Source organism: Nilaparvata lugens, chromosome 6, assembly GCF_014356525.2.
Source record: "Nilaparvata lugens isolate BPH chromosome 6, ASM1435652v1, whole genome shotgun sequence".
Taxonomy (NCBI): domain Eukaryota; kingdom Metazoa; phylum Arthropoda; class Insecta; order Hemiptera; family Delphacidae; genus Nilaparvata; species Nilaparvata lugens.
In genome coordinates this window covers 39547947-39573338 of record NC_052509.1, presented here as the reverse complement: position 1 = coordinate 39573338, position 25392 = coordinate 39547947, and the positions used below count along the sequence as shown (strand labels likewise).

At 33.7% G+C, this 25392-nt stretch overlaps 2 protein-coding genes across 2 annotated transcripts in view; one reads left to right on the top strand and one right to left on the bottom strand.

Moving 5' to 3' along the window:
- The window catches only part of LOC120351916 (proton-coupled amino acid transporter-like protein CG1139), a 33695-nt gene extending 33361 nt beyond the window's left edge, over nt 1-334 (bottom strand). The window contains exon 1 of the mRNA XM_039430787.1: nt 256-334. The gene's annotated coding sequence lies outside the window, so the exon portion shown is untranslated. The remainder of the gene's footprint in view (nt 1-255) is intronic.
- Nucleotides 335-419: 85 nt separating this feature from the next.
- On the top strand, nt 420-25167 carry LOC111055200 (OCIA domain-containing protein 1). The gene is made up of 6 exons (XM_022342366.2): nt 420-603; nt 3470-3593; nt 5495-5690; nt 11802-11962; nt 13236-13350; nt 24202-25167. The coding sequence occupies exons 1-6, from the start codon at nt 580-582 to the stop codon at nt 24395-24397; spliced, it is 816 nt and encodes a 271-aa protein (XP_022198058.2). The 5' UTR covers nt 420-579; the 3' UTR covers nt 24398-25167.
- Nucleotides 25168-25392: the final 225 nt, after the last annotated feature.

The following is a 25392-nucleotide window of genomic DNA, read 5'->3' as shown; positions in this document are numbered from 1 at the left end:
ATAATTATCGCCTAAAAACCAAGCTAATAAGGTCATACATAATGTGATTTTAAGCAAAGTGATGGTCTGCTCTATATAAGTTTTACACTTAATGATGGACAAAAATTGACGTAAGAAAGGATTACTGAAAGCTTGCTATAATATATTATGTATGTAGCATGCTTCATTTGTTATTTGATCTGACCGATAAAATACTTTGAATTTCATATTCAGAAATATTTTTAAATTTATGCAATGAAAAAACTTTTACATTACCTGATATTTGAAAACTTTTTATTCCCTTTTCTCACTATTATACTTTAAATTTCTAATTCTAACCTACAAAAAATATCAACAGCACATGAGCACAAGACAGCAACAAAAACCAGCTGAGCTGACTCTGACTGCCACTTGAATTGAGATTAAATAGTCGATAATATGAGAAACATCGATATTTTGACCAGTTACCTTTCGATCTTTGATCTATCGATTGGTCAATCTAATCTAACCTCAAAAACTATGTGAAAGATTTGTAAAATAATTTAAAAATTCATAATATTGTTAAAAGTGTTAATTAAATTAAGAAATCAATTTATTGTGATGGCTGAAACCACATTGAAAAAGGTAATAATAAAAAATATTTCAATAAAGATGAAACAATTTTTATTACGGTATAGAATGTATTGCAATGAAAACTCCAAATTTTACACTAATCTTGACAAGTAGAACCATAGAGAAACGCCAAGAAAATATAGCATTGATTGAAAAATATAATTGATTTATTAATGTTTGTATTGAAGTTTACATTTTAAAATTTAAATGTTGATGATCTTTTCACTTTAAGTTAGTTCATTTTAACCCAGTTATCATTTTAAACATTATTTTAGGAAAAAGTACTGTCATAACCTACAAGAAATTGTATAATTTTCAAAAAAATGGAAATAAAACCCAAGTAGAAGGTCTTATTTGTTTGTTTATGTATTTACCCTACTCTGTTTATTTTTTCTAGCTGACGATAATGCCCACATAAGCTCTAGGCTTGTGGGTGCTAGGTGGATTATGGACTGTGAATGCAGTGATTGACAGAATACTTGCACATAAAGGTATGACCAATCAGGCCGAACCGAACCTTGAACAGCGAAGCGAACCGCGCAATCCGAAGTACGTCGCACCGTGCAGCGAACATACGAAGTTCATAATGTTAAAAATCAGCTGTTAACCGTTCGCCGCGCTGCTCGCCGCTTTTTTAACCGTTTACTGTACCGTTGAACATGAATACAGAAGTATAGGCTTCTTTTTATTTTATTAAATTTATGTTTTGGAGAATTCAAATATTAATTCTTGTTGATCAAGAACTCAGTAACATGACAATTCGTTAAATTAAATTATTCAATGTGAAATTATAAACATCTTATTATTTTATACTAATGATTAACTTAATTAACTAATCATAAATTTACTGGAATAGATTCGGTGAATTCCATACTCTTATTTATATTTATTCAATGAATTCTCCAATATATTTAAAATCACAAAGCGGGTACATGATTGCAAAATAAAACATCCAGCTTATTCTCGGTTCACATGTTACATCTCGGTTCCAATTGTTTAAATTCGCTGTACGGCGCGATGCAAGGCCGATTGAACGGTTTGCCGCGTTGTTCGAGTTTGGTTCGACATGTGTGGACTGTGCAATAAGCTAAAAAAACCTTTTCCACCAACTCCTGTCTAAAGTGCTTACTTTACTCCCTGGAACATATTACTTTTTTATGGAATAAAAAAAATTTACATTTTTTTAGTATAGTGAAGTTTGTAATAATTTTAGCATACAAACATAAATTTCATATTTTGATGAATTGTCTGGTTGAGGTATTGAATTTAGTTGGTTTAATTACTACTCTATATGCTTCCTCATCTGAGCTTAGGGCTTCTAACCTATTTCAAATGTACGTTTTTAAAATAGAGATGCTTCCCATGTTATTTAAATGGAGTCTCTTTTTCGCTCTCGGGAGGAAAAAAAACAGGAAAACTCCTTAGATCGTAAAAGTGACTCCATTTAAATAACATGGGAAGCATCTCTATTTTAAAAACGTACATTTGAAATAGGTTAGAAGGCCTAAGCTCAGATGAGGAAGCATATAGAGTAGTAATTAAACCAACTAAATTCAATACCTCAACCAGACATTTCATCAAAATATGAAATTTATGTTTGTATGCTAAAATTATTACAAACTTCACTCTACTAAAAAAATGTAAATTTTTTTATTCCATGTTATTCAAAATACCAGCCAACGAATATTCCTCATTAACTAATCAAATTTGAAACGGGAACTTTATCATAGCTGTAGTTGTGGCGGCCATTGTTGTTACAATTTTTGCCGACAGAAAAACTATGATTACAAGCCAGATGTTTCTGTTTACTTTTTAGATTATGTTGTAACACATTGTTTGGTCACGTACGTTTTTAAAAATAATTTTATTTGCAGTTTTTATAAAAATGTAGGTGGAGGAAAAATGTTGTGTATATCACGAATGAAAATTTTTTTCTCCCTCAGGAAAATTGTTGCCCTCGGCTTCGCCTCGTGCTTCAAACTTTTCCTTCAGGGAGAAAAAACAGTACTTTTCACTCTAGATATACAATTAACTATTTTACTGGTGATATTTTTCTATTTTTTGAAGTTTATTGATTTTTATACTATCAAGCTATCAAAATAAAAATGGTTTCTTATATTACAAGTTTATTCATGTTATTCTTCCAATTTACTAAAAATGACCAAAAATAACTTTTAGTTGAGTTATTTTTGGTGAATTGAATATTTTTCACAAAAATTGATATTTTTAGAAAATTTTTGCTTTATTCAATCAACAATACAATCAAAATGAAGAATTTATCCATATAGTTTCATGAATTTATCTCTCACCCAATTTGAAATGATCCACTATGAATGTTCAAGCCACTTGTAATGCTAAAGAAATGTTCACTAGTGTAGACGTTAGTTGGCATGACTCCAAGATATGGAGGAAAGTAAAAGCCAACCTTTTACTTTTTTGCTAGAAGCTTATCGTTCAAGTAAAAGGTAATCATAATGAATAAGGAAAGAAGGATATGCTTATACTTCTACCTTTCACTTCACTAGGATAACCTTATACTCCTACCTTTTACCTGGAAGGATATCCTGCACTTTTATGAATACGGCCCATTATCTATAGCTGTCAGCGCAATCACTACACATTTTATATATTATGTCGATATATTTTATCATGTTAATTATATAGGAGCATATAATAATATTTATAAAATCCATCTGAGTTACTACTACTTTCGTACTCAATGATAGTATAACTTAGATAGTTATCATAATACAGTAGCTTCTTTATTATTCATTGAAGCTTTGGATCATGTAGCTTCATTATTCAATTGATATATGATCATTTATAGTGCTATTCGTCTTCTAGATTAATGCATTATTTATAATATCAACTTTTTTAGAATTACCAATTCTCTCGAGAAGAGCTGCAGGTGCTGAACAGATGCAACAAAGAGAGCTTCTATCAACGCTGCCTCCCCTTCAGTACAGTAATGGGTCTGGCAACGTCCTATGCAATCAAATCAGGTGACAACCATTTATACATTTAGGTAAAACCTATCTCAATGAGGGCATGGAACGGTCCAGGGAGAACAATACCCCTCCTTCTTTAACGCCGGTCGAATGGGAAACAATAATTGTCAATCCATGTGTTCAACCAATATGCATTAATAGATCTGTTCATGCCCCCCATCCAGATAGTTTCACAAACATGAGAAATATTTTCAAAACCTACTCCAAAATCCAACACTCTGTTACGCAACTTACAACTCGACATATATGTATCGTTTGAAAAATATCAAGTAAAATATTAATTTTTATTTAAATAAAGTGGATTTTTGACAATATTTCAAGTCTCTTCAAATATCATGTGGCACTAAGAAAATAAGTTTTATATATATGTAAATCAGTTTACCATAATAAATTTGTTACTAACATAAAAGTCTTGCATTACACATTCTTGTATCTTTAATAATGACATAAATACATTACATATAATGAATTGTAAACGTACTTGTGCTGGACCGACCCGCTATGTAGAGATGCTAGTAGAGTCCGAATACTCTGGACCGCAAAAAACATGAATTGTTTGACATATACAATAAAACTGCACAATCTTCATATACTAAAATCATTTATTATGCGAAACTCACCATTTGATTGCAGTGTTTGGCTTTTACCACACAACAGGTATATCCTTTGATTCGCAATTAGATTGTACATCAATGAAAACTGGTATATAACTTCAAGGTTTAAGTATTTGTCGCACCTTGTTAAGCTTTGCAGGAACTCCATGTTGCACCAAGAGCTACAGAGTATAGACTGTCTCTAGACTGTAATAGTTGGAAATTAAAACTTAGATGAGCCTGTACAGACCACGGAAATGGAAATCCTTGAGTAAAAGCCCAAGTGTGGAATAACGTCACTAAACAACAGGATGGGGGCATACGCTTCATTGCACGAGGATCGGAAATGTGCGAAATCTACCTGACAATGCATCTCGCAGTTGTGATACTCTTGCTTGGCCGTCTCTTGCCCCCATTCAAATAGGTTTCACTCATGAATTTATTTGCACTAACTTTTATCGTAGATATAAGTTAGCTTATGCCACTTTTTTCTATGTTTTCATACTTACTAGTAATAGCTTCTTTGTGATATACTGCGATTCATTAATAGTAGTACTTCTAATCTATAATATTATAAAGAAAATAATTGGCTTAAACATGTACGGGATAGCAAATACACGTATCATCATGTCTAAGCTAACGGTACTGAACTGACCAACTCTAAATTTTCCATACTATAGACTCTTAATTTACAAGGCCGGCTTTAGGCTTATTTCCAGTTCGCCAAGCTTTCCGTTCATCAAGTCTTCAATTATTCGTCTAGCCTAACGGTTATCTTCTATCTCCTTATTCTTCTTCCATCTATATTCTATCTACCTTTTATCTATATTCTCTTCTTTTATATCTGTACTACAAAAAGAAGGAATTGGCTTATACATGTACGAGATAAAATATATGTTTGACGCATCATCGCGTACTGAACTGATTAGATTGAAATTTTGCATAAAGATTTATAATTTACCGGGAATGATTGTAAGTCTATTTTCATTTTTTTTGTTTAATTTTAATATGAATAATTGAAACAGATTTTTTCAAATTGTGATACAAAGTTTACGTAAGATAAAATCCCAATCAAATCATTTTTCTACTGTAAATTATTACAGTTGTCAATACTTACAATGTCAGCATAGAGCTATGAAACTAAAACTTGAATTCAATCTATGTGTGCTTTAGACAGACCCTTTCGGAGTACATGCTATTTCCTGCTGGTATTCAATATACCAATTTAATTGAGGCTAGTAATGTGAATTAAGAATTATATTCTATTTTCATTGAAAAATATGATCATTTTTTGGTTTACAGGGTACCTAAAGCCGAGTCCATACATGGGTTCAGTTCCTAAAGTAGCCGCAGCTGTGATTATAGGCTACTTTCTTGGTAAAATTTCCTACCAGGCAAAGTGTGCCGAAATGATGATGCGTCTACCAAACAGCGAATTGGCTGAAATGCTACGCAACAAACGTCAGGGAAAGGGAGGGGGTTCAACTCCTACTGAGCTGTAAGTGTTTCACGTAGATCTTGTCAATTGTTTACTTCCAAACAAGTTCAGTCGAACCGTCACTAAATTTTCGGGTCAACAGATAATAAGACCCTATTTAGCACAATGTTTTTTTTTTGGTCTCTGCAGACGATATCTTCCTATCTGCAGACATTAGGCTACTTCAAAATCTGATAGAGAGTTAAGTTAAGGATGATAATTTTTCAGTAAATTTGAGAAACACCCGATGACTTGTTTATCTAATAAATCATGTGTATTTGAAAATACGTACAAATAAGAAGGAACAACCTTTAATTTTTTCATTTTTCACTTCAATATAACATATTAGTATTTTTTTCATTTGATTTTGATAAATTATCAACTTGATTTATGAGTCCCACATCTATCTTGGCAATTAGCAAATGCATTATTTTTAATTCAGCAGACCACTGTGAGTGATATACATACATCATGTGAATGGTAAGAATAAGAATAAGAATGCTTTTATTCCTTTGAGCACATAAAAAATGGCAATTGGAAACGTCAATACAATATAATACTAATTATAATTAAAATACATTGGTAAAAATACAATTACTATAAAATAACTTGGAAACACATGTGTAAAATGAAGTGATTTTATATAATCATACACAGGAAATAATAGGAAACCATAGTCAGCCTTGTGGAAAATAGAAAAATCGATAAGCTCAATATGGCCATCCTAGACTTAAACTGAGTTGAAAAATTAAAGCTTGAAAAAGTTGTCCATTCTCATCTGGAAGAAGTCATCAAAAGAATATAGAGGGTTTTGCAAAAGAATGCCCTCCAGTTCAGATTTAAATCTGGACTCCTGCAAAACCCTTGCTGAGCATGGCAGCACATTAAAAAGCTTAAGGGAAATGTGCTTGGGACTTTTTAAAATCTTCCCCAACCTAGAATAAGGAACATAAATTTTATATCTGTTTCTTGTACTATAACTGTGCACTTCATCTCTGTAAAGGAAACTGTCTATTCTCCTCTTCACACTCATTAGAAGCCTAAATGCTACCATGCTATACACTGTCATAATTTTCTCCTTAATGAAGAGAGGCTTGCAATGTTCAAGATAAGCGGCACCGGAGATTATCCTGATAGCTTTCTTTTGCAAAAGGAGTACCTTTTGGACATCTGGGGCACAGCCCCACAGTTCCAGACCGTAAACAAAGACACTTTGAAAAAACGCAAAGTAACATGACCTCAGGTACTTTTTGGGGACTGATTCCCTTAGACTACGAAGCAAGTATATGGATCTAGAGAGTTTAGAGCATACACTATCTATGTGCTCACTCCAAGAAAGCTTTCGGTCAAGTGTGAGACCAAGAAGCCTGCCACTTCCTGCACCCTCAGCGACCTCAGTGATTCGTCTCAGTGCAAGCACCAACAACTGAGTTTTATCTCTATTCAGAAGCAAACCATTTGCACAGAACCACACTGCAGCCTCATCCTGACACTTGATCATTTTCTGCTGAAGAGCATTCAAGTCCCTATCCACAGTTACCATGGATGAGTCATCAGCATAACAGTGTTATAGTAATCAAATTGTTGCTCCACAGCCGTTAGGTCTCAATTTAACACTAACGTCAGTGTATTCTCTCATAATGTAATTTGATTTAATATATTTGAAATTATTCGTTTTTCTAAAACAGGCGGAATCCAACTGGTTATCAGTGCAACCCATTCTCCTATTAATTCTCCAATATTAATCTAATGTGTTTTTACTTTCCTTGCCCTATTACCAGGGCAGGAAAGGTAAGGGAAGTATTGCTTTCCGAAGAAATTAAGGTACCCCAATTTACAAATTTCTATACGTTTCAAGGTCCCTGGAGTCCAAAAAAGTGGTTTTTGAGTATTGGTCTGTATGTGTGTGTGTGTGTGTGTGTGTGTGTGTGTGTGTGTGTGTGGTGTGTGTGTGTGTGTGTGTGTGTGTGTGTGTGTGTGTATGAGTGTCTGTGTACACGATATCTCATCTCCCAATCAACGACATGACTTGAAATTTTAAACTTAAGGTCCTTACACTATAAGGATCCGACACGAGCAATTTCGATCAAATGCAATTCAAGATGGCGGCTAAAATGGCCAAAATGTTGTCAAAAACAGGGGTTTTCGCGATTTTCTCGAAAACGACTCCAACGATTTTGATTAAATTTATAGCTATAGTTTCTGTAAAATAAGTTGAGACTTGGCCCTCCATCCGAAGAAAATTACATGGTTGCCAAATCGTGTAAAATTGCAACTTTCTCAAATTTCCAATTCAACGTCAGTATTGGATGTAGAATATCATTCCCGATATCCTAGTAGTGCTAGAAAAGATCCAGGTTTGAAGGATTATAAGGAAATTCAACTTCTATGATGAAATTGGAAACATCGCGAAAATTTGTTTTTCTTTTGAATATCACTTCTCTCAGAACCATGGGGCGTCGTAATGCGTAATAATTTTATATCAAATTAGCGGGGAGAATGTCTTCTTTCTATTGGTGTCTGGGTAATTTTTATTCGACCTAAAGTTATTTTCTTAATTAATGTTTATGTTCGTCAATGTCGAGACATTTCGAGCAGAAAACATGAAATTTTCGACATGCTAGAAACGTTTTTGTTTCAAAAGATAAGTAGGTGGTGAAAGCGAGAAAGTTTCTCAGAAATAATTGACATTATTTTTCCAATATTGTCAAACGTACTCGGAACAACGTATTTTGGCCTCTCAGGAGTTTCAAAGTCAAGGATAGCGGCTGCATGGTATGCATTGTGTACCAAATTGTATGCTAAAAGCTGGAAATTTACGAGATATTTGACTGAATTATTTCAAACATGAGCAGCTGATTACCTCTAGAAAGGTTGTAATGGATAAATCTTTCGGGAATTGTAGTATGATTATTTTGGAGCTCCCAGGTGGCTGAATTGATCCGATATCTTCGACATTATTAGAATTACAGACGATTTCTCGAAAATCGACATATTTTAGACGCCATCATGTTTTTCTCATGATGACAAATATTTTTGAGATTGCCATCATGGATAATCTCTTTATACACATCATTACAAAGAGATTGATACCATTCCCAAGTCTGTACCTTCAAGGAGTCATGAGTTACACGGTTTTCTACTTGTTGGGATTGGCATTTGGTGGAAAAAGCGTGTTTTCCGTTGCAAACAATACTTTTTCTCTTTTTCCGATGACGCTCCAGCCGTGGAATATGGACTTAGAGCCTCCAACTAGATGTCATCTTAAAGATTTGGAAATATTCTAAAACACTGAACCAATAACATTCGTGTATGTCTACTGCGAATACATTTACAGGGTGGAAAGTGAAATATTGTCCCCGAAAAATGTATGTTTCAAGTTTTCGAAGTTGAATAAATCATGAAAAGAGCAGTCGAAATAAGACTTTTCTCTCGAACATCATAGTTTGGTTAATTCTAAACACTTAGGTGATAAAACCAACCCGATATCTCTCACAATAACTGAATAGCAAGCGATATAAAAATATCTGTCAATAATGACCGCCATCTTGAATTTTTCAATGATGTCGAATATTTTAGTTGTTTCCATCATCAATATTCTTATTCGGCTTCCTGTAACGAAGAGATTGAGACCATTTGCAAGTTTCTATCTTGAAGTAGTCATGAAAAAATCGATTTTATAGTTCCAGCTTGTTACCTCATGCGTATGGAAAAACGCACCAAAAATCATACTGGGTTTTCTTTGGAGGGCGCTTGAAAACTCATTTTTTGACGCACAGCGCATTAATATATATCGTTTCAAAGTTGAAGAAACGCTCTAAATCTCAAAGTTTCAAAACTCCTCTGTATCTCTTGCACAAAAAAGTTATAATGGAATGAAATTTGAAAAATATTAGAAAAAAATGTTTTATGGGGCTTTGAAGGTTATAACTAGAAAAATATGCGTTTTAGAGTTTTAGTAGAATTTTATAGAACATAAATTGTAGAGGAAGATTTTAAAAATATTTTCGTCTAAAAAAGGGTTGAATATCTTGAACGGTTATTAAAATACAAGCGATTTAGCAAAACCCTGAAAATTTTGGCGGCCATCTTGTTTCCGAGGATTTTGCCTGTGATTTCGACTAATCATCATCACGATCCTTATTATGCTAGACCTAACGAAGAAATTGAGACATCTCCCACGGCTGTTACTCAAAAATGACCACGGAATGACATTTGCGCCCGGACTAAATCATGTGGCTTGCAGTTGCTGAATTTTTCAATCGTTCTGTATTTTGTTTTTGTTGATCCCAGCTATTGATAGCCTATGGTGGCATACCATTCAGCCGCTATCCTTGACTTTGAAACTCCTGAGAGGCCAAAATACGTTGTTCCGAGTACGTTTGACAATATTGGAAAAATAATGTCAATTATTTCTGAGAAACTTTCTCGCTTTCACCACCTACTTATCTTTTGAAACAAAAACGTTTCTAGCATGTCGAAAATTTCATGTTTTCTGCTCGAAATGTCTCGACATTGACGAACATAAACATTAATTAAGAAAATAACTTTAGGTCGAATAAAAATTACCCAGACACCAATAGAAAGAAGACATTCTCCCCGCTAATTTGATATAAAATTATTACGCATTACGACGCCCCATGGTTCTGAGAGAAGTGATATTCAAAAGAAAAACAAATTTTCGCGATGTTTCCAATTTCATCATAGAAGTTGAATTTCTTTTTGATCCTTCAACCCTGAAATTGTTCTAGCACTACTAGGATATCGGGGATGATATTCTACGTCCAATTCTGACGTTGAATTGGAAATTTGAGAAAGTTGCAATTTTACACGATTTGGCAACCCTGTAATTTCTTCGGATGGAGGGCCAAGTCTCAACTTATTCTACACAAACTATAAAATAGTAATTGATAAGCTCTATCAACTGCCACAAGTCCCATATCTGTAAAAATTACAGGAGCTCCATCCCATCTATGCAAAGTTTTATTTTAGATTATCTGAACCAGGCTTCAGATACAATTTAAACAAAAAATTCAAATGTAAAAGATTGAGCATGAAAATCTCTAAAACTAATGTTCAGTAACATTTTCACCTAAAATTGAAAATATGCTCGAAATTCGAGGAAATTTGAAAATTTACTTTTCCTCCACCTACTGTCTAAAGTACTTACTTTACTCCGTGAAACCTAATACTAAAGTGTCACTTTTTCGCTCTCGGTAGTAAAAAACAGAAAAACTCCCTAGGGAGTAAAAGTAACTCCATTTAAATAACATGGGGAGCATCTCTATTTTGAAACTTACATTGTAATAGATTAGAAGGTCTAAGCTCAGATGAGAAAGAATAATTTAGGTGTCTGTCATTGAGTCAACTGAATTCAATACCACAACCAGAAATTTGATTAACTCATGAAATATATGTTTGTATGATAATTATTATATTCTTAATATTAGTAGACGATAAAAATTTATACAATTTTTAAAATATTTTATTCTATTCAAAATACCAGCCAACAAATATTTTTGATCTGCAATTCAAATCTGAACCGCGTGATCTGGAGTCAGCCATTTTTGGTATCTGTTCAGCTGATATAATTGTTACAACTTTTGCCGATAGATAGTGCAATCGGCAGTGCCAATCAGACGACCGGTTTTTAGGTTTTAGATTTAGGTTATGTTGTTAGGAATCATTGTCACCAATACGTAAGTTATTAGAATGATTTTATTTGCAGTTTCTATAAAATGTAGATGGAGGAAAAATGTTGTGTACATCACGAGCGAAAAATACTTTTTCTCCCTCAGGAAAATTGCTGTCCTCGGCTTCGCCTCGGGCTTCAAACTTTTTCCCACAGGGAGAAAAAGTCGTACTTTTCACTCTAGATATACAAATAACTATTTCAGCAGTGTCAACATTTCAATCTGGTGTGGGACATCATCAGACTGACGTAACCATAGCCACCTCTAATACCACCTGTATTAGAGGTGGCTATGACGTAACTCATAGTGGAAAAGAATGGATACACAACACTTGCTTCCCAATTCAGTTCACATAGTTATTATTACTATCATAATAATAAATCATCTCTATCATCATTTACATCATCAATGACTTTTCTACATAACTTGGTCTTTTCAGATTAACTTTGGACTCTGGTTTTGGCTCGGGCAATTTCCCTTCGTTTAGCACATCTAAGGATGATATTTACAGCGACGTGGACATGAGACCTATCGCAGACCTGGATATGGAACGCCCCCACAATGAGGGACTCAACGACTCATTCAGACCTTCACTCGATTGTAAATATAATTCAATCATTTATCAATTTGTAATCAATAATAATCGTCTTGTAATTTGTCACTAGATTTATAATAATTACTCGAACACGTAAAATTCTATCAATCTAATTTTGTAAGCGTAAAATCATGTAATAAAGCTCTAAATTGAATCTCCTAGTTCCGGTTGCACAAAAACCGGTTAAATTTTAATGGTGCTTAATTTCAAAAGAACCAATCACAGAATCCTTTTTTGATTGGTTCTCGTAAAATTAATCACGATTAAAATTCAAGCAGCTTTTCTGCAACCAGAAGATTATGGTGTCCACATGAGTCTAAGACTTGTACCTGAGATATTGAGGTGTATGAAAATGAAAGATTTATACATAAATAAATACGCATTTAGTAATCAATCTTATAATGACGACTTGCAGGCATTATTTGTTTTGTATAAAAAATGTGAAATATTATTTACTCAGATAAAAGCATGATTTAGATGGTGTAAGATCAATTCGCAATATTCAGCCATCCTAATTTTTCATGTGAAAACTCAGTGTTGATTGATAGTTTATTATTGGGTAGGAGGAAAATTTATTAATAATTTAAATCTTTTGTAAGTACTTTATTATTCCAATTCAATAAGAATCGGTCTTTCAGATTGCAATTTATCACATTAAAATTGCGTGTAGTATTATTAGATGAAATTGGAACTGATATGAATATTGTAGTAATCCAATATTTACCTACTATACTACTTGTGTTAACTCAATCATACTGATTACTATGAACTGTAGGATAATTTATCATGCAATGTATGCCATTTCATATCAAAAAATGGAAATGAAGTCAACTTTTGTAACGGAAAACCCAATTTTGATGTTTGAATATTATACAGTTCCTTACTACTCTTGATTTTGTTTTACTTTATAAGTAAAGTGTAGCTTATCTATAAATCACAAATCCAATGATCCTCCATCCCCATCTGTTCAAAAACGTTTTGAGAAACTTACAAACATTTCAAATCATTTTTTAAGCTTCTGATTTGCCCAATTCAATTGTTCAGCGTCAATAAAGTTTTGTAATATTAGAGACATAGCCTACTACTCTTGGATTCACTGGACATTGCAATGAGAAAATTGAGAGATTGGTTTTAAAAAAATGTACTTTATATAAATTTGATTTTAATTTATAAAATGTATAAATTTATAACTCTGATGTGATGAAATTGTATGTTCTTTGAATTGATTTGATTTTTCATGTTCAGGAAACTTGAAATCAGCTGATATATTTTTTCCAGATACCGCATTAGAAGATGATTCATTACCAGAAGTCAAGCAAGGCCCCCCTGTGAATTACGACGATTTACGGCGAAAAAATAGGGAGGAATATGCACAGAAGGGTAATGCGTACAGGTGAGTCCAAATTCTCAAATTCATTTTCAAATTAAGTGAATAATATTTCTTGATATATCATTCTCGAATTTTCGCTTTTCGCATTATAGAGCTATTGTCAGTTGAAGGACCTTCATTTTTCAAACCTGTATAATTCGTTTGAAGTTGATTATCTTCTTCTATCTTCAGCAAAATCCTTGCCATATGCACAGCCACAGTCCACAGCCCATGAAAGCATCACGGTCAATAAATCTATTTATATAATCAATGTGTTGTAATTTTCTTGATACATTAATAATTATAATGTGTCTACTAAGATAAAGCAAAATGGACGCTTATGACGTCTAGGAGATTTGCAGGCTTCATGTGGGGGATAAAGCCTCACATAGCTCTGTGGCTGTACAAGGCGCATTAATAAGGCCTCAGGTAACATATACAGGGTGATTCATAATTATGGTAAAATATTTTAATACGTGATAGTAGAGGTAAAAATAAGAAAAAAAGTTCATATAAACATATATCCATAAACGCTTCATTAGCGAGCTATACAGAGTGAAAGATTTCGCCCGGAATTCAGTTCCTCTGGTGAAATACACCGATGCTGAATTGTTTGGGGACTAGTTTTTGAAAAACTTATGCTGGATTCATATGGAAAAATATCTGAAAAATTGAATAAAACTAGTCTGGAAGCTGTAGTGTGAGTAGTTTTTGAGAAAAAAGTTGAAATATGCAAAAAATTTAAGTAGAAAAACACAGACTTCTACGTTTGATGCCCAATAACTTTCTTTAATGACCAGTAAACAAATATTTTTTCGCAATAAAAATTGTAGAGAATTTAATTCTGAAAAGAATTATGTAAGCTGTGTAAACTAAATTCAAATAAAAGTTGAATAAAATGTATTCTTATGTAGTACATTACACCATAAAAATTTGCTGTTTTATGAGGAGAGAACTAATAACTCATAGGTTGTAGCTGATTGCAAATAAAATATTCGGTTTTTTATGAAAAGTTTTTCTTATATGAAAGTAGCATATCTAAATGACATTAAACTTATACCAAAAGACTAGTTAGATTATGCCATTAAGCCTGGGAGGAAGCTCAAACAGAAGTAGATGATCTCCTATGATTCCTGCCCAAATGTTTACTGAAAACTGATGTTGTGAAAGATTAGGATTGATGGCATGAGGATTCTCAGATGCCCAAATATGTTGGTTGTGGACGTTAACGATAGCAGTTCTTGTAAAGTGTGCCTCGTCGGTAAATAAAACGGTTGTTAAAAAGTTTGGGTAAACAATTTTCACTAAAAACCATTGGCAAATACTAGCACGGGGAATACAGTCTCGTGGCAATAGAGTATGAACTTTCTGGAGGTGGTATGGATGTAATTTCTGCTATTTTAGTATCCTCCAAATAATAGATTGATTGACATTAAACTGCACTGACAATTCTCTTGTGCTCTTCTCTGGATGTTCATAAATTTCATTAAGAACTTGTTCTTCTAACTCAACAGTCATAGTAGATCGGGGTCTGCCTGCATAAATGTGCTCTTTGGATATCAAAGAATCTGTTTCAGACAGACGTTGATGAATAGTGGCAAAAAAACTTGAACTTGGACATATTCGGTTAGGAAAGTTCTCTTGACACAAACGTCTTGCTTCAGTACTATTACAGTAGTGTCCCACTCCATACATTAAATGCATGTCAGCTAATTCGGAGTATGAATAATGTCTAAGATTACCTGCCATTTTTTAAAAAGTTAACACTCAACACGAAAGCAAAGTGGAATGGTTACAAATAACTGGTTAATAGATTAAACAAAAAACACAGCGCGGTTACAGTAGGCCTAACTTACAGTTTTTTTTTTTTGTTCAACAGTGAGCTAAAGTATTTCTGAAAATAATTTTCAGCTGATAATTTCATTTGAATATTTTCTTATTTAAAACATAATAAATCAGCTGTTTTAAAACAGCTGTTATTAAAATCCATGTTTTATTTGCAATCAGCTACAACCTATGAGTTATTAGTTCTCTCCTCATAAAACAGCAAATTTTTATGGTGTAATGTACTACATAAGAATACATTTTATTCAACTTTTATTTGAATTTAGTTTACACAGCTTACATAATTCTTTTCAGAATTAAATTCTCTACAATTTTTATTGCGAAAAAATATTTGTTTACTGGTCATTAAAGAAAGTTATTGGGCATCAAACGTAGAAGTCTGTGTTTTTCTACTTAAATTTTTTGCATATTTCAACTTTTTTCTCAAAAACTACTCACACTACAGCTTCCAGACTAGTTTTATTCAATTTTTCAGATATTTCTCCATATGAATCCAGCATAGGTTTTTCAAAAACTAGTCCCCAAACAATTCAGCATCGGTGTATTTCACCAGAGGAACTGAATTCCGGGCGAAATCTTTCACTCTGTATAGCTCGCTAATGAAGCGTTTATGGATATATGTTTATATGAACTTTTTTTCTTATTTTTACCTCTACTATCACGTATTAAAATATTTTACCATAATTATGAATCACCCTGTAGATCACTAGCCTGGTGGATAAAGGTCAACCAGTAGCCCAGTCAATAAAGGCTTTTTCAATCCGAAAATTAAATAAAAGCTGAATCTCACACCATCGATAGAACCCTCCCAGAGGGTCATTCTCCCAAAAGTCCCAAGAAATCCCCCTGGAGCTTTCACCCCTAGCCACCCTCAAAGTTGAAAAATGCAGGTAATCACGGAACATCAAATATCTCTGTAACCATTGATCGGAAAGAGTTCTATTATATGTCATTCGATTTGTTACATTATGGACTACAATATCAGTTCTATTCATTTTCCCAATAAAACGAACAGTTTTCTTGATAAAATAATATATATGTAAAAATTTAGGGGGGTTGCGATATGATTTTTTTGTTTTCTCCGATTAACTTCGAAGTAAGTGATTTAAAAGAAAAATGAGCCAAATAAATAATGTAGTCATTTCCATTGCGAGTCCATTGATGTATATTGTTACGTATTTGTTACATGCCGTGAAAGGGGAAACAGCTGACGTGGTACAGCGCGGCTGACTCACTTCGCCATATTAAACAATAAACAGGAAATCAATTATCTCTGTAACCATTAATCGGAAAAAAATCTATCATATGTCATTCGATTCGTTATATTATTTACTACAATATTAGTCGTATTCATTTTCTCAATAAAACAAACAGTTTCCTTGATAAAATAATTTAAATGATAAAATTTAGTGGTTTTTCGATTTGATTTTTGTTTTCTCCGATTAACTTTGAAGCAGATGATTTAAAAGAAAAATGAGCCAAATAATTAATGTCGGCAATTTCATTGCAAATCTATTGATGTGTATTGTTATGTTTTTGTGATTCAATTTGACGCTGTAGAAGGGGAAGCAGCCGACGCGGCTGACTCCCTTGACCATTGTAAACAGTAATAGTACTGCTTTCTACATTGCATCGTATTTACACTCTGGCGCTCGAAACAATCAATTTTGTCTATTGTTTTGGCATGTTCTGAATCTAGATTTTCACTTTTCAATACTCTACAGAATATTACAATTGTCTTTATTTAACTACGCTGATAATAAAAATCAGGCTTTCGTTGTATGCTCACAGAATTTATTAATCTTAAGTGAGCCATCTCAATATGAGTGAGACGTATCACAATTTGATCACTCTAGTTTCAGATATTGATGTTCTTCAATGAAGTTTCTAGATTATGACGTGTCTGACTTCTTCATCTTATCCTTATTTTGTGAAAAATGAAGATTCAAAATTTCTTTTCATAGCTTTTTTGTGTTTCTTCTTGTTTGATTACTCTTTATAATTTAAACACTTGATAATGGAATGAATATCATCGGATCGGGTGGACAAAGAAAATAAAAGGGTAGGTATTTAATAAAATTAAAGTAGAGATTTTAGAAAATAAAAGTAAAAGGTATTTGAAACAAATAACAACATTTCTAGTGATAATGCAACTTTTTCTAATAGGTACGAATTTCAAGGCTCTCAATATGACTTTTTCCCAATCACAAGCAGAAATTCCAATGATCATCATAATAGTACCTACAGTAATTTAATGAAAATTCTTTATATTATTCATTGTTCGACGTAAGATTAGCTACATCCTTAAGGTGATCAACTTATTTATGATTATCATGTTTATGAATGAAAGCGAGACTGTGATAACAGATTAGTCAAACTAAAATATAAACATTATATACAATCCATCTCTGATCAACTCAAATTAAAAATGATAGTATCAAGCCGAAATGAATTGAGCAACTGAATTTCAAAGTGACTATCCACTGTTCAATTTGCACTGTGATTTCCTTTTACTTCCAAATGGATTAAATTGCTTGACTCTCCAATGTAACAATTATTGTAAAAAAAAACAAATGGAATGTGAACGTCATCCAAATAGCATTAAAATTTGAATTTTCAGATCATGAAATTCATAACAAACTAATTCTTGAGAGAATAGTGATGAATTGCAAACAGTGCATGTAACATTGACACAAGCGATACAATGAAAAACAACATCGATTAATTTAATACTGGGCTTATCAAATTCATGTTACCGTACCTTCAAAGCTTTTAAAATGTAAAACTAACATTTTCAATTTTCTCTACTGGAGGAATACATCGATAGAAAAAAAAGAAGAGCCCATCATGACCACAAAATACTTGTACTAAAATTCACTTGAACTAACTTACTTCAACCCTTCAACGATCACAATGAACTAGAATGCTGTGAAAACTATAATATTGATAATCAGATACCGTAAATTTTTCAAATAGCTTCACCCAACTAAATCTGTGAATGCCAAGTCATAAGAAATCATGTTCAATAGATTTAATTTGAATGCTTCAACATATAAATAGAAATTGGTCTATTCTTTTGGTGCCCGAAGCAAAACCAATATAAATCAACATTAATCGACATCAAGAATAGCTTCTGCCAACCTTATAATTCCAGTATGATTCTGCTCTCCAATGGACTCTACATCTAGTTTTCAATAAATTGAATATTCAATTTTCTATCCTACTTGTTCAACTTGTGATTACGAGGGTAGAATGTAAAACACTTTCAAGATTTTCCTACTTCTTATAAATGCTTACTCTTCCTTAATTTGTATGTTTGCATGGCTTTCATCTTTAGAATCTACTGAATTTTCATATTGGACTGTTTGATATGTAGATTCAACTAGTAAGAACGGAAGATGAGCTACTTTTAAAGAGAGAATCATAGAAAGTTTCAACTCAACAAGCCAAATGTATAATTTTTATGCCTCATCCGTCATATGTATTCTGTCTCAACTGTAGGTATATTATCAACTTGGCTTGGAGAATATTAACTGTGGAAAACAGCAAACACTGCACGTTATGATTTTTCAGGAAATTGCCACTGTTAATACTATTGTAATGTATGATTTATCTCAGATTTTGACATTCATAACTTACCATAATAAGATGAATTAACATAAATTTAACATTAATAATGATGTAACATAAATTTATGATCATACACATATATATAAATATTTATCATATTATGTAATAGTATGAATATCTTATCGGTTGCAAACAATATCTTTGTCTGTCATAGAATGCATAATTAAAAGCACATATATAACAACGAAATGATGAGTCAATTATCACATTTCAATCAATGATCACCTAGACATCAATAATGATGACTGTATTGTAATAGTGGCATTATAATAATTAATTCACGTAGAAAATATTGATCTCCTGAACCAGCAATGAAAGCTGTATTGCTGTAATCAACTTCGTTGAAACTCGAAAATTATAATATTTAGAATTTAGAGAATTAAAAAGTGGAAATTTAGTTTCAGCGCATGTCAAAACAATAGATGAAATTGATTGTTTCGAGCGCCATAGTGTAAATAAGATGCAACTTAGAAAGCAGTACTAGAGGTATATTACTGTTTACTATGGTCAAGAAAAACAATAGCATAAGTAGATATCCCATGGTATAGGGCGTTTAAGTCGCAAATTTTACTGTTATCTCAAGCCAATAGTTCATGTAATTCTTTCCCGTGAAGCTGTGTGACACTGGTAGTCTCTCATATTGTGCCGTTCATACACTCTCACCCCAACAAAACAGTAAAAATCGACAATAATCAATAGTAATCGGCTTGAGATAACAGTAAAAGTTGCGACATAAACGCCCTATACCAATGGATATCTACTTACGCTATTGTTTCTCTATGCTATGGTGAAGAGAGTAAGCCGTGCTGTACCGCGTCGGCTGTTTCTCCTTCCACAGCGTCGAATCAAATCGCAAATACATAACGATACACATCAATGGATTTGCAATGAAATTGCCGACATCAATTATTTGGCTCATTTTTCTTTTAAATCATCTGCTTCAAAGTTAATCGGAGAAAACAAAAATCAAATCGAAAAACCCCTAAATTTTTACATATATATTATTTTATCAAGAAAACTGTTAATTTTATTGGAAAAATGAAAAGTACTGATATTGTAGTCCATAATGTAACAAATCGAATGACATATAATAGAACTGTTTCCCATCAATGGTTACAGAGATATTAGATTTTCCGTGAATACCTGCACTTTTCATGTTTTAGTGGGCTGGGGGTAAAAGCTCCAGGGGGATTTCTTGGGACTTTTGGGAGAATGACCCTCTGGGAGGGTTCTATCGATGGTGAGAGATTCAGCTTTTATTTAATTTTCGGATTGAAACTGCTTTTTTGGACCTTCATTGACTGGGCTACAGGTTACAGCCACAGCTAAACTCACCAGTTTACAAAGGATGGGCACACTTCTAGTCACTGGAGCTTTCAGTAGCACCCTGTCAGCAACTCCTGAAGTTGCTCTTGACTTCTGCCATTGGATATTTTTATCATGGCTGAAGCAAGAAAATCAGCCTATCGACTGAAAGTCGCAGGCCAATGGAGGGAAGGCCTGTCTGGAACAGGCCACTGCACGGATCACCAAAGCTGTTGCTCACAGCTCTGTGCATGAAATGACTTGAGATGTCATCAGTACGGAAATGGGTTTCACTACGGAGATGGGTTTCACTAGGGAGATGGATTTCTCTCTTCAATTTACTTACAAATCTTCTTTCTGAACTTATTAATAATGAGGTATAGCTCGCGCTCCTCAAGGGTCTATGATAACACAAAAATAGGGTGAATTAAAGGTTTATATAGATAATATATATAATGCTGAAAATGAACAGTATTATCAAATCAATTTTACTCGACAACTTCAAAAATTTACAATAAAAAAAAAAAATTGGAAAAATTTATAATTACTTATTATTCTGTCAAAATTACTAACAAAGGCCTAATCTTCATTGAAGTTGAACATTTCCAGCAAAAAAATTGTTTCTGAATCTGGCTGGATTCGAACCGACAAGCTTTTATTCCCAAGTCCCACTATGAGTCCACTCGGTATATTAGTTTGTATAAATTATTGAAATTAGAATTAATTGATTAATAAATAAGGCCAATATACACCATGTCTCACGAAGAGGTTTACACGTTTAATTTTATATTATTATGTACCCATTCATGCACCAAACTTTTTCAAATTTTACACAGTTTACAAAGTAGGTTCTTAAAATATTCTGGAAAAATTTCAGATCCCAAACCTTCATAGAAACGAAATGGCATCATATTGAAAATTCTACCGATTCATTTACAATGCAAATGACACCAATGTAATAACATTGGTAGATAAAATAATACAGTAATAAGGTAGTCCTTGTGCTATTTTTCTTCCAAATTTATAGGTGACAAAGTCCAAGATAAAATTTTCAATTTCTGGGAAATTGTAATGAATTGGTAAAATTTTCAATTTTCACTACGGAGATGGGTTTCACTACGAGATGGGTTTCACTACGGAGAGGGTTTCACTACGGAGATGGGTTTCACTACGGAGATGGGTTCCACTACTGAGATGGGTTTCACTATGGAGATGGGTTCCACTAAGGAGAAGGATTTCACTACTGAGATGGGTTTCATTAGGGAGATGGGTTTCATTACTGAGATGGATTTCACTACTGAGATGGGTTTCATTACTGAGATGGGTTACACTACAGAGATGGGTTTCACTACAGAGATGAGATTCATTACAGAGATGGGTTTCACTATGGAGATGGGTTTCATTATGTAGATGGATTTCACTATGGAGATGGGTTTCACTACGGAGATGGGTTCCAATACGGGGATGGGTTTCACTACAGAGATGGGTTTCTTTACAGAGATTAGTTCTGTTAAGTAGATGGGTTTTGCTATGGAGATGGGTTTCACTACAGAGATGGATTTCTCTACGGAGATGAGTTTTACTATGGAGATGGGTTTCACTACGGAGAAGGGTTTCACTATGGAGATGGGTTTCATTACGGAGATGGGTTTTACTGCGGAGATGGGTTTCTCTACGGAGATGGATTTCACTACGGAGATGGTTTCACTACGGAGATGGTTTCACTACTGAGATGGGTTTCACTATGGAGATGGGTTTCACTATGAGATGGGTTTCACTACGGAGATGGTTTCACTACTGAGATGGGTTTCATTAGGGAGATGGGTTTCATTACTGAGATGGATTTCACTACTGAGATGGGTTTCATTACTGAGATGGGTTTCACTACAGAGATGGGTTTCACTACGGAGATGGGTTTCACTACGGAGATGAGTTTCATTACAGAGATGGGTTTCACTATGGAGATGGGTTTCATTATGGAGATGGGTTTCACTATGGAGATGGGTTTCACTACGGAGATGGGTTCCAATACGGGGATGGGTTTCACTACAGAGATGGGTTTCACTACGGAGATGGGTTTCACTATGGAGATGGTTTCACTACTGAGATGGTTTCACTATGGAGATGGGTTTCACTACAGAGATGGATTTCTCTACGGAGATGAGTTTTACTATGGAGATGGGTTTCACTATGGAGATAGTTTCACTACCGAGATGGGTTTCACTATGGAGATAGTTTCACTACGGAGATGGGTTTCACTACGGAGATGGGTTTCATTATGGAGATGGGTTTCACTACGGAGATGGGTTTCACTACGGAGATGGGATTTGCTACGGAGATGGGTTTCACTACGGAGATGGGTTTCACTACAGAGATGGGGTTCACTATGGAGATGGGTTTCATTATGGAGATGGGTTTCATTTCGGAGATGGGTTTCATTTCGGAGATGGGTTTCATTTCGGAGATGGGTTTCACTACGGAGATGGGTTTCACTACTGAGATGTGTTTCACTACTGAGATGGGTTTCACTACGGAGATGGGTTTCACTATGGAGATGGGTTTCACTACTGAGATGGGTTTCACTACGGAGATGGGTTTCACTATGGAGATGGGTTTCACTACGGAGATGGGTTTCACTACAGAGATGGGTTTCACTATGGAGATGGGTTTCACTACTGAGATGGGTTTCATTTCGGAGATGGGTTTCACTACGGAGATGGGTTTCACTATGGAGATGGGTTTCACTACTGAGATGGGTTTCACTACTGAGATGGGTTTCACTACTGAGATGGGTTTCACTATGGAGATGGGTTTCACTATGGAGATGGGTTTCATTACAGAGATGGGTTTCACTATGGAGATGGGTTTCACTATGGAGATGGATTTCTCTCTTCAATTTACTTACAAATCTTCTTTCTGAACTTATTAATAATGAGGTATAGCTCGCGCTCCTCAAGGGTCTATGATAACACAAAAATAGGGTGAATTAAAGGTTTATATAGATAATATATATAATGCTGAAAATGAACAGTATTATCAAATCAATTTTACTCGACAACTTCAAAAATTTACAATAAAAAAAATCAATTGGAAAAATTATAATTACTTATTATTCTGTCAAAATTACTAACAAAGGCCTAATCTTCATTGAAGTTGAACATTTCCAGCAAAAAAATTGTTTCTGAATCTGGCTGGATTCGAACCGACAAGCTTTTATTCCCAAGTCCCACTATGAGTCCACTCGGTATATTAGTTTGTATAAATTATTGAAATTAGAATTAATTGATTAATAAATAAGGCCAATATACACCATGTCTCACGAAGAGGTTTACACGTTTAATTTTATATTATGTACCCATTCATGCACCAAACTTTTTCAAATTTTACACAGTTTACAAAGTAGGTTCTTAAAATATTCTGGAAAAATTTCAGATCCCAAACCTTCATAGAAACGAAATGGCATCATATTGAAAATTCTACCGATTTATTTACAATGCAAATGACACCAATGTAATAACATTGGTAGATAAAATAATACAGTAATAAGGTAGTCCTTGTGCTATTTTTCTTCCAAATTTATAGGTGACAAAGTCCAAGATAAAATTTTCAATTTCTGGGAAATTGTAATGAATTGGTAAAATTTTCAATTTTTGGGAAAATAAATTGAATAACTTTAAATTTCACGCAGTTTACAAAGTGAGTTCTAGAAATATTCTGGGGAAATTTCAGCTCCCCAACCTTCATAGAAACAAAATAGCGGCATATTGAAAATTTTACCAATTCATTAAATTTTTCAATATGCCGCCATTTTGTTTCTACGAAGGTTAGGGAGCTGAAGTTTTCCGAGAATATTTTTAGAACTTACTTTGTAAACTGTGTAAAATTTATAAAGTTCAGTGCATGAATGGGCACGTAATATAAAATTAAACGTGTTTGTGGGACACGGTGTATATGTATAATCAGCCTTGAATTCAGAATCTTTATGCAACATTTTGAATTGATCAGTTCGGTAGTTGAGACGTGATGCATCAAACATGCATTTTGTATACATGTTTCTAGCCAACTGTTTGTTAGATGTGATGTATGTGCTTTCAGGAGTCAGCAGCAGCAGCCGCTCCAAAGACCAGCCTCCCCGATACTCGATCAAGGCAGTCCTCTAGACCCGGGCTCACAGCCTCCTCCACCCTCCTCCCCAACGGGTGGCCAGGACTACTTCCCCTCACGTCTCAAAACCTACGGTCCCAGCACGGGGGGCGAGAAAAACAAATACGGCGATGTTTGGGAAAAATAGTAGTCGTCGAGCTTTTAATAATGAGACTATTAGTGAATTAATTCTGTAGAGCTACAATCAGTAATGTGAAACCGTCACATGATCGCATATCGCGTACTAATAACAAATTTGCGAGTTTGGTTTTATATCCTGATAATTGATTCACCAGATCATTGAAAGAATTGAATTAGGATGTTGACAATGTCAACTGTTTACTTTATTCATTATCGACTGGTTTTTTGTGAAGGATTTATTTTTTCATCCCTAATCTCTCTATTTGCCTTCCATATTTCCAATCAATCAATTTATTATATTCTGAGTGTCATATGGAAGAAAGCCTAAGAGGAAATGTAATTTATTCTATAATCTGTAAATAAATACGTTAATTTGAGACTCTTTTAAATTTTCTTGAAATCTATTATTCTTAGAGCGTTGATATTTGCTGTGGAATCAACAGTTCTTCGTGAATTTACTATTTTTTTAAATCGAAAGTGTTTTTTTAGGCAACTTGTTATACGTTAAATCTCAATTATAATATTTGATTTCTCTCTCTCTCTCTCTCTCTCTTTCTATTGAGATATCGCTGAATTGCACTGTTTAATGGAACTGCTCTCATGCGATTATATAATAAATGTTGGTTCTCGAGGAATTGAAGAAATAGCCTAAAACACATACGGTATTACTGTATATTCTATTCTGTCTAGTTGTATAACTAGTATAGTGTTTTATCAAACAATATATTGTTCAAGTACGGCGGATTGAATCTATTAAATAAACGCTTTATACATTAGCATTTCTTTTATGTTTATTTTTCAATATTCATTGTAAGATCAATTAATTTCCTAGTCAAGTGCTACTGAACATGTATGAGATCGCATAAGCGATCGATCTTGTACTTTTTAGTCCAGTCAATATACATAAAAAAGGGGGTGTGATTGCAATTTATATTGTAGTTCTGATTTTGTAATATACTATTTGGGTGCATAAGAGAAGTCAAGAACCAATTTCTTCATGCA

Excerpts from the sequence above, each read along its gene's own strand:
- LOC111055200 (XM_022342366.2), top strand. The coding sequence starts at position 580 with ATGGCTGAAACCACATTGAAAAAG. Across the intron at positions 604-3,469 it reads CTGAAACCACATTGAAAAAG|AATTACCAATTCTCTCGAGA; the intron begins GTAATAATAAAA and ends CAACTTTTTTAG. Across the intron at positions 13,351-24,201 it reads CAGAAGGGTAATGCGTACAG|GAGTCAGCAGCAGCAGCCGC; the intron begins GTGAGTCCAAAT and ends ATGTGCTTTCAG.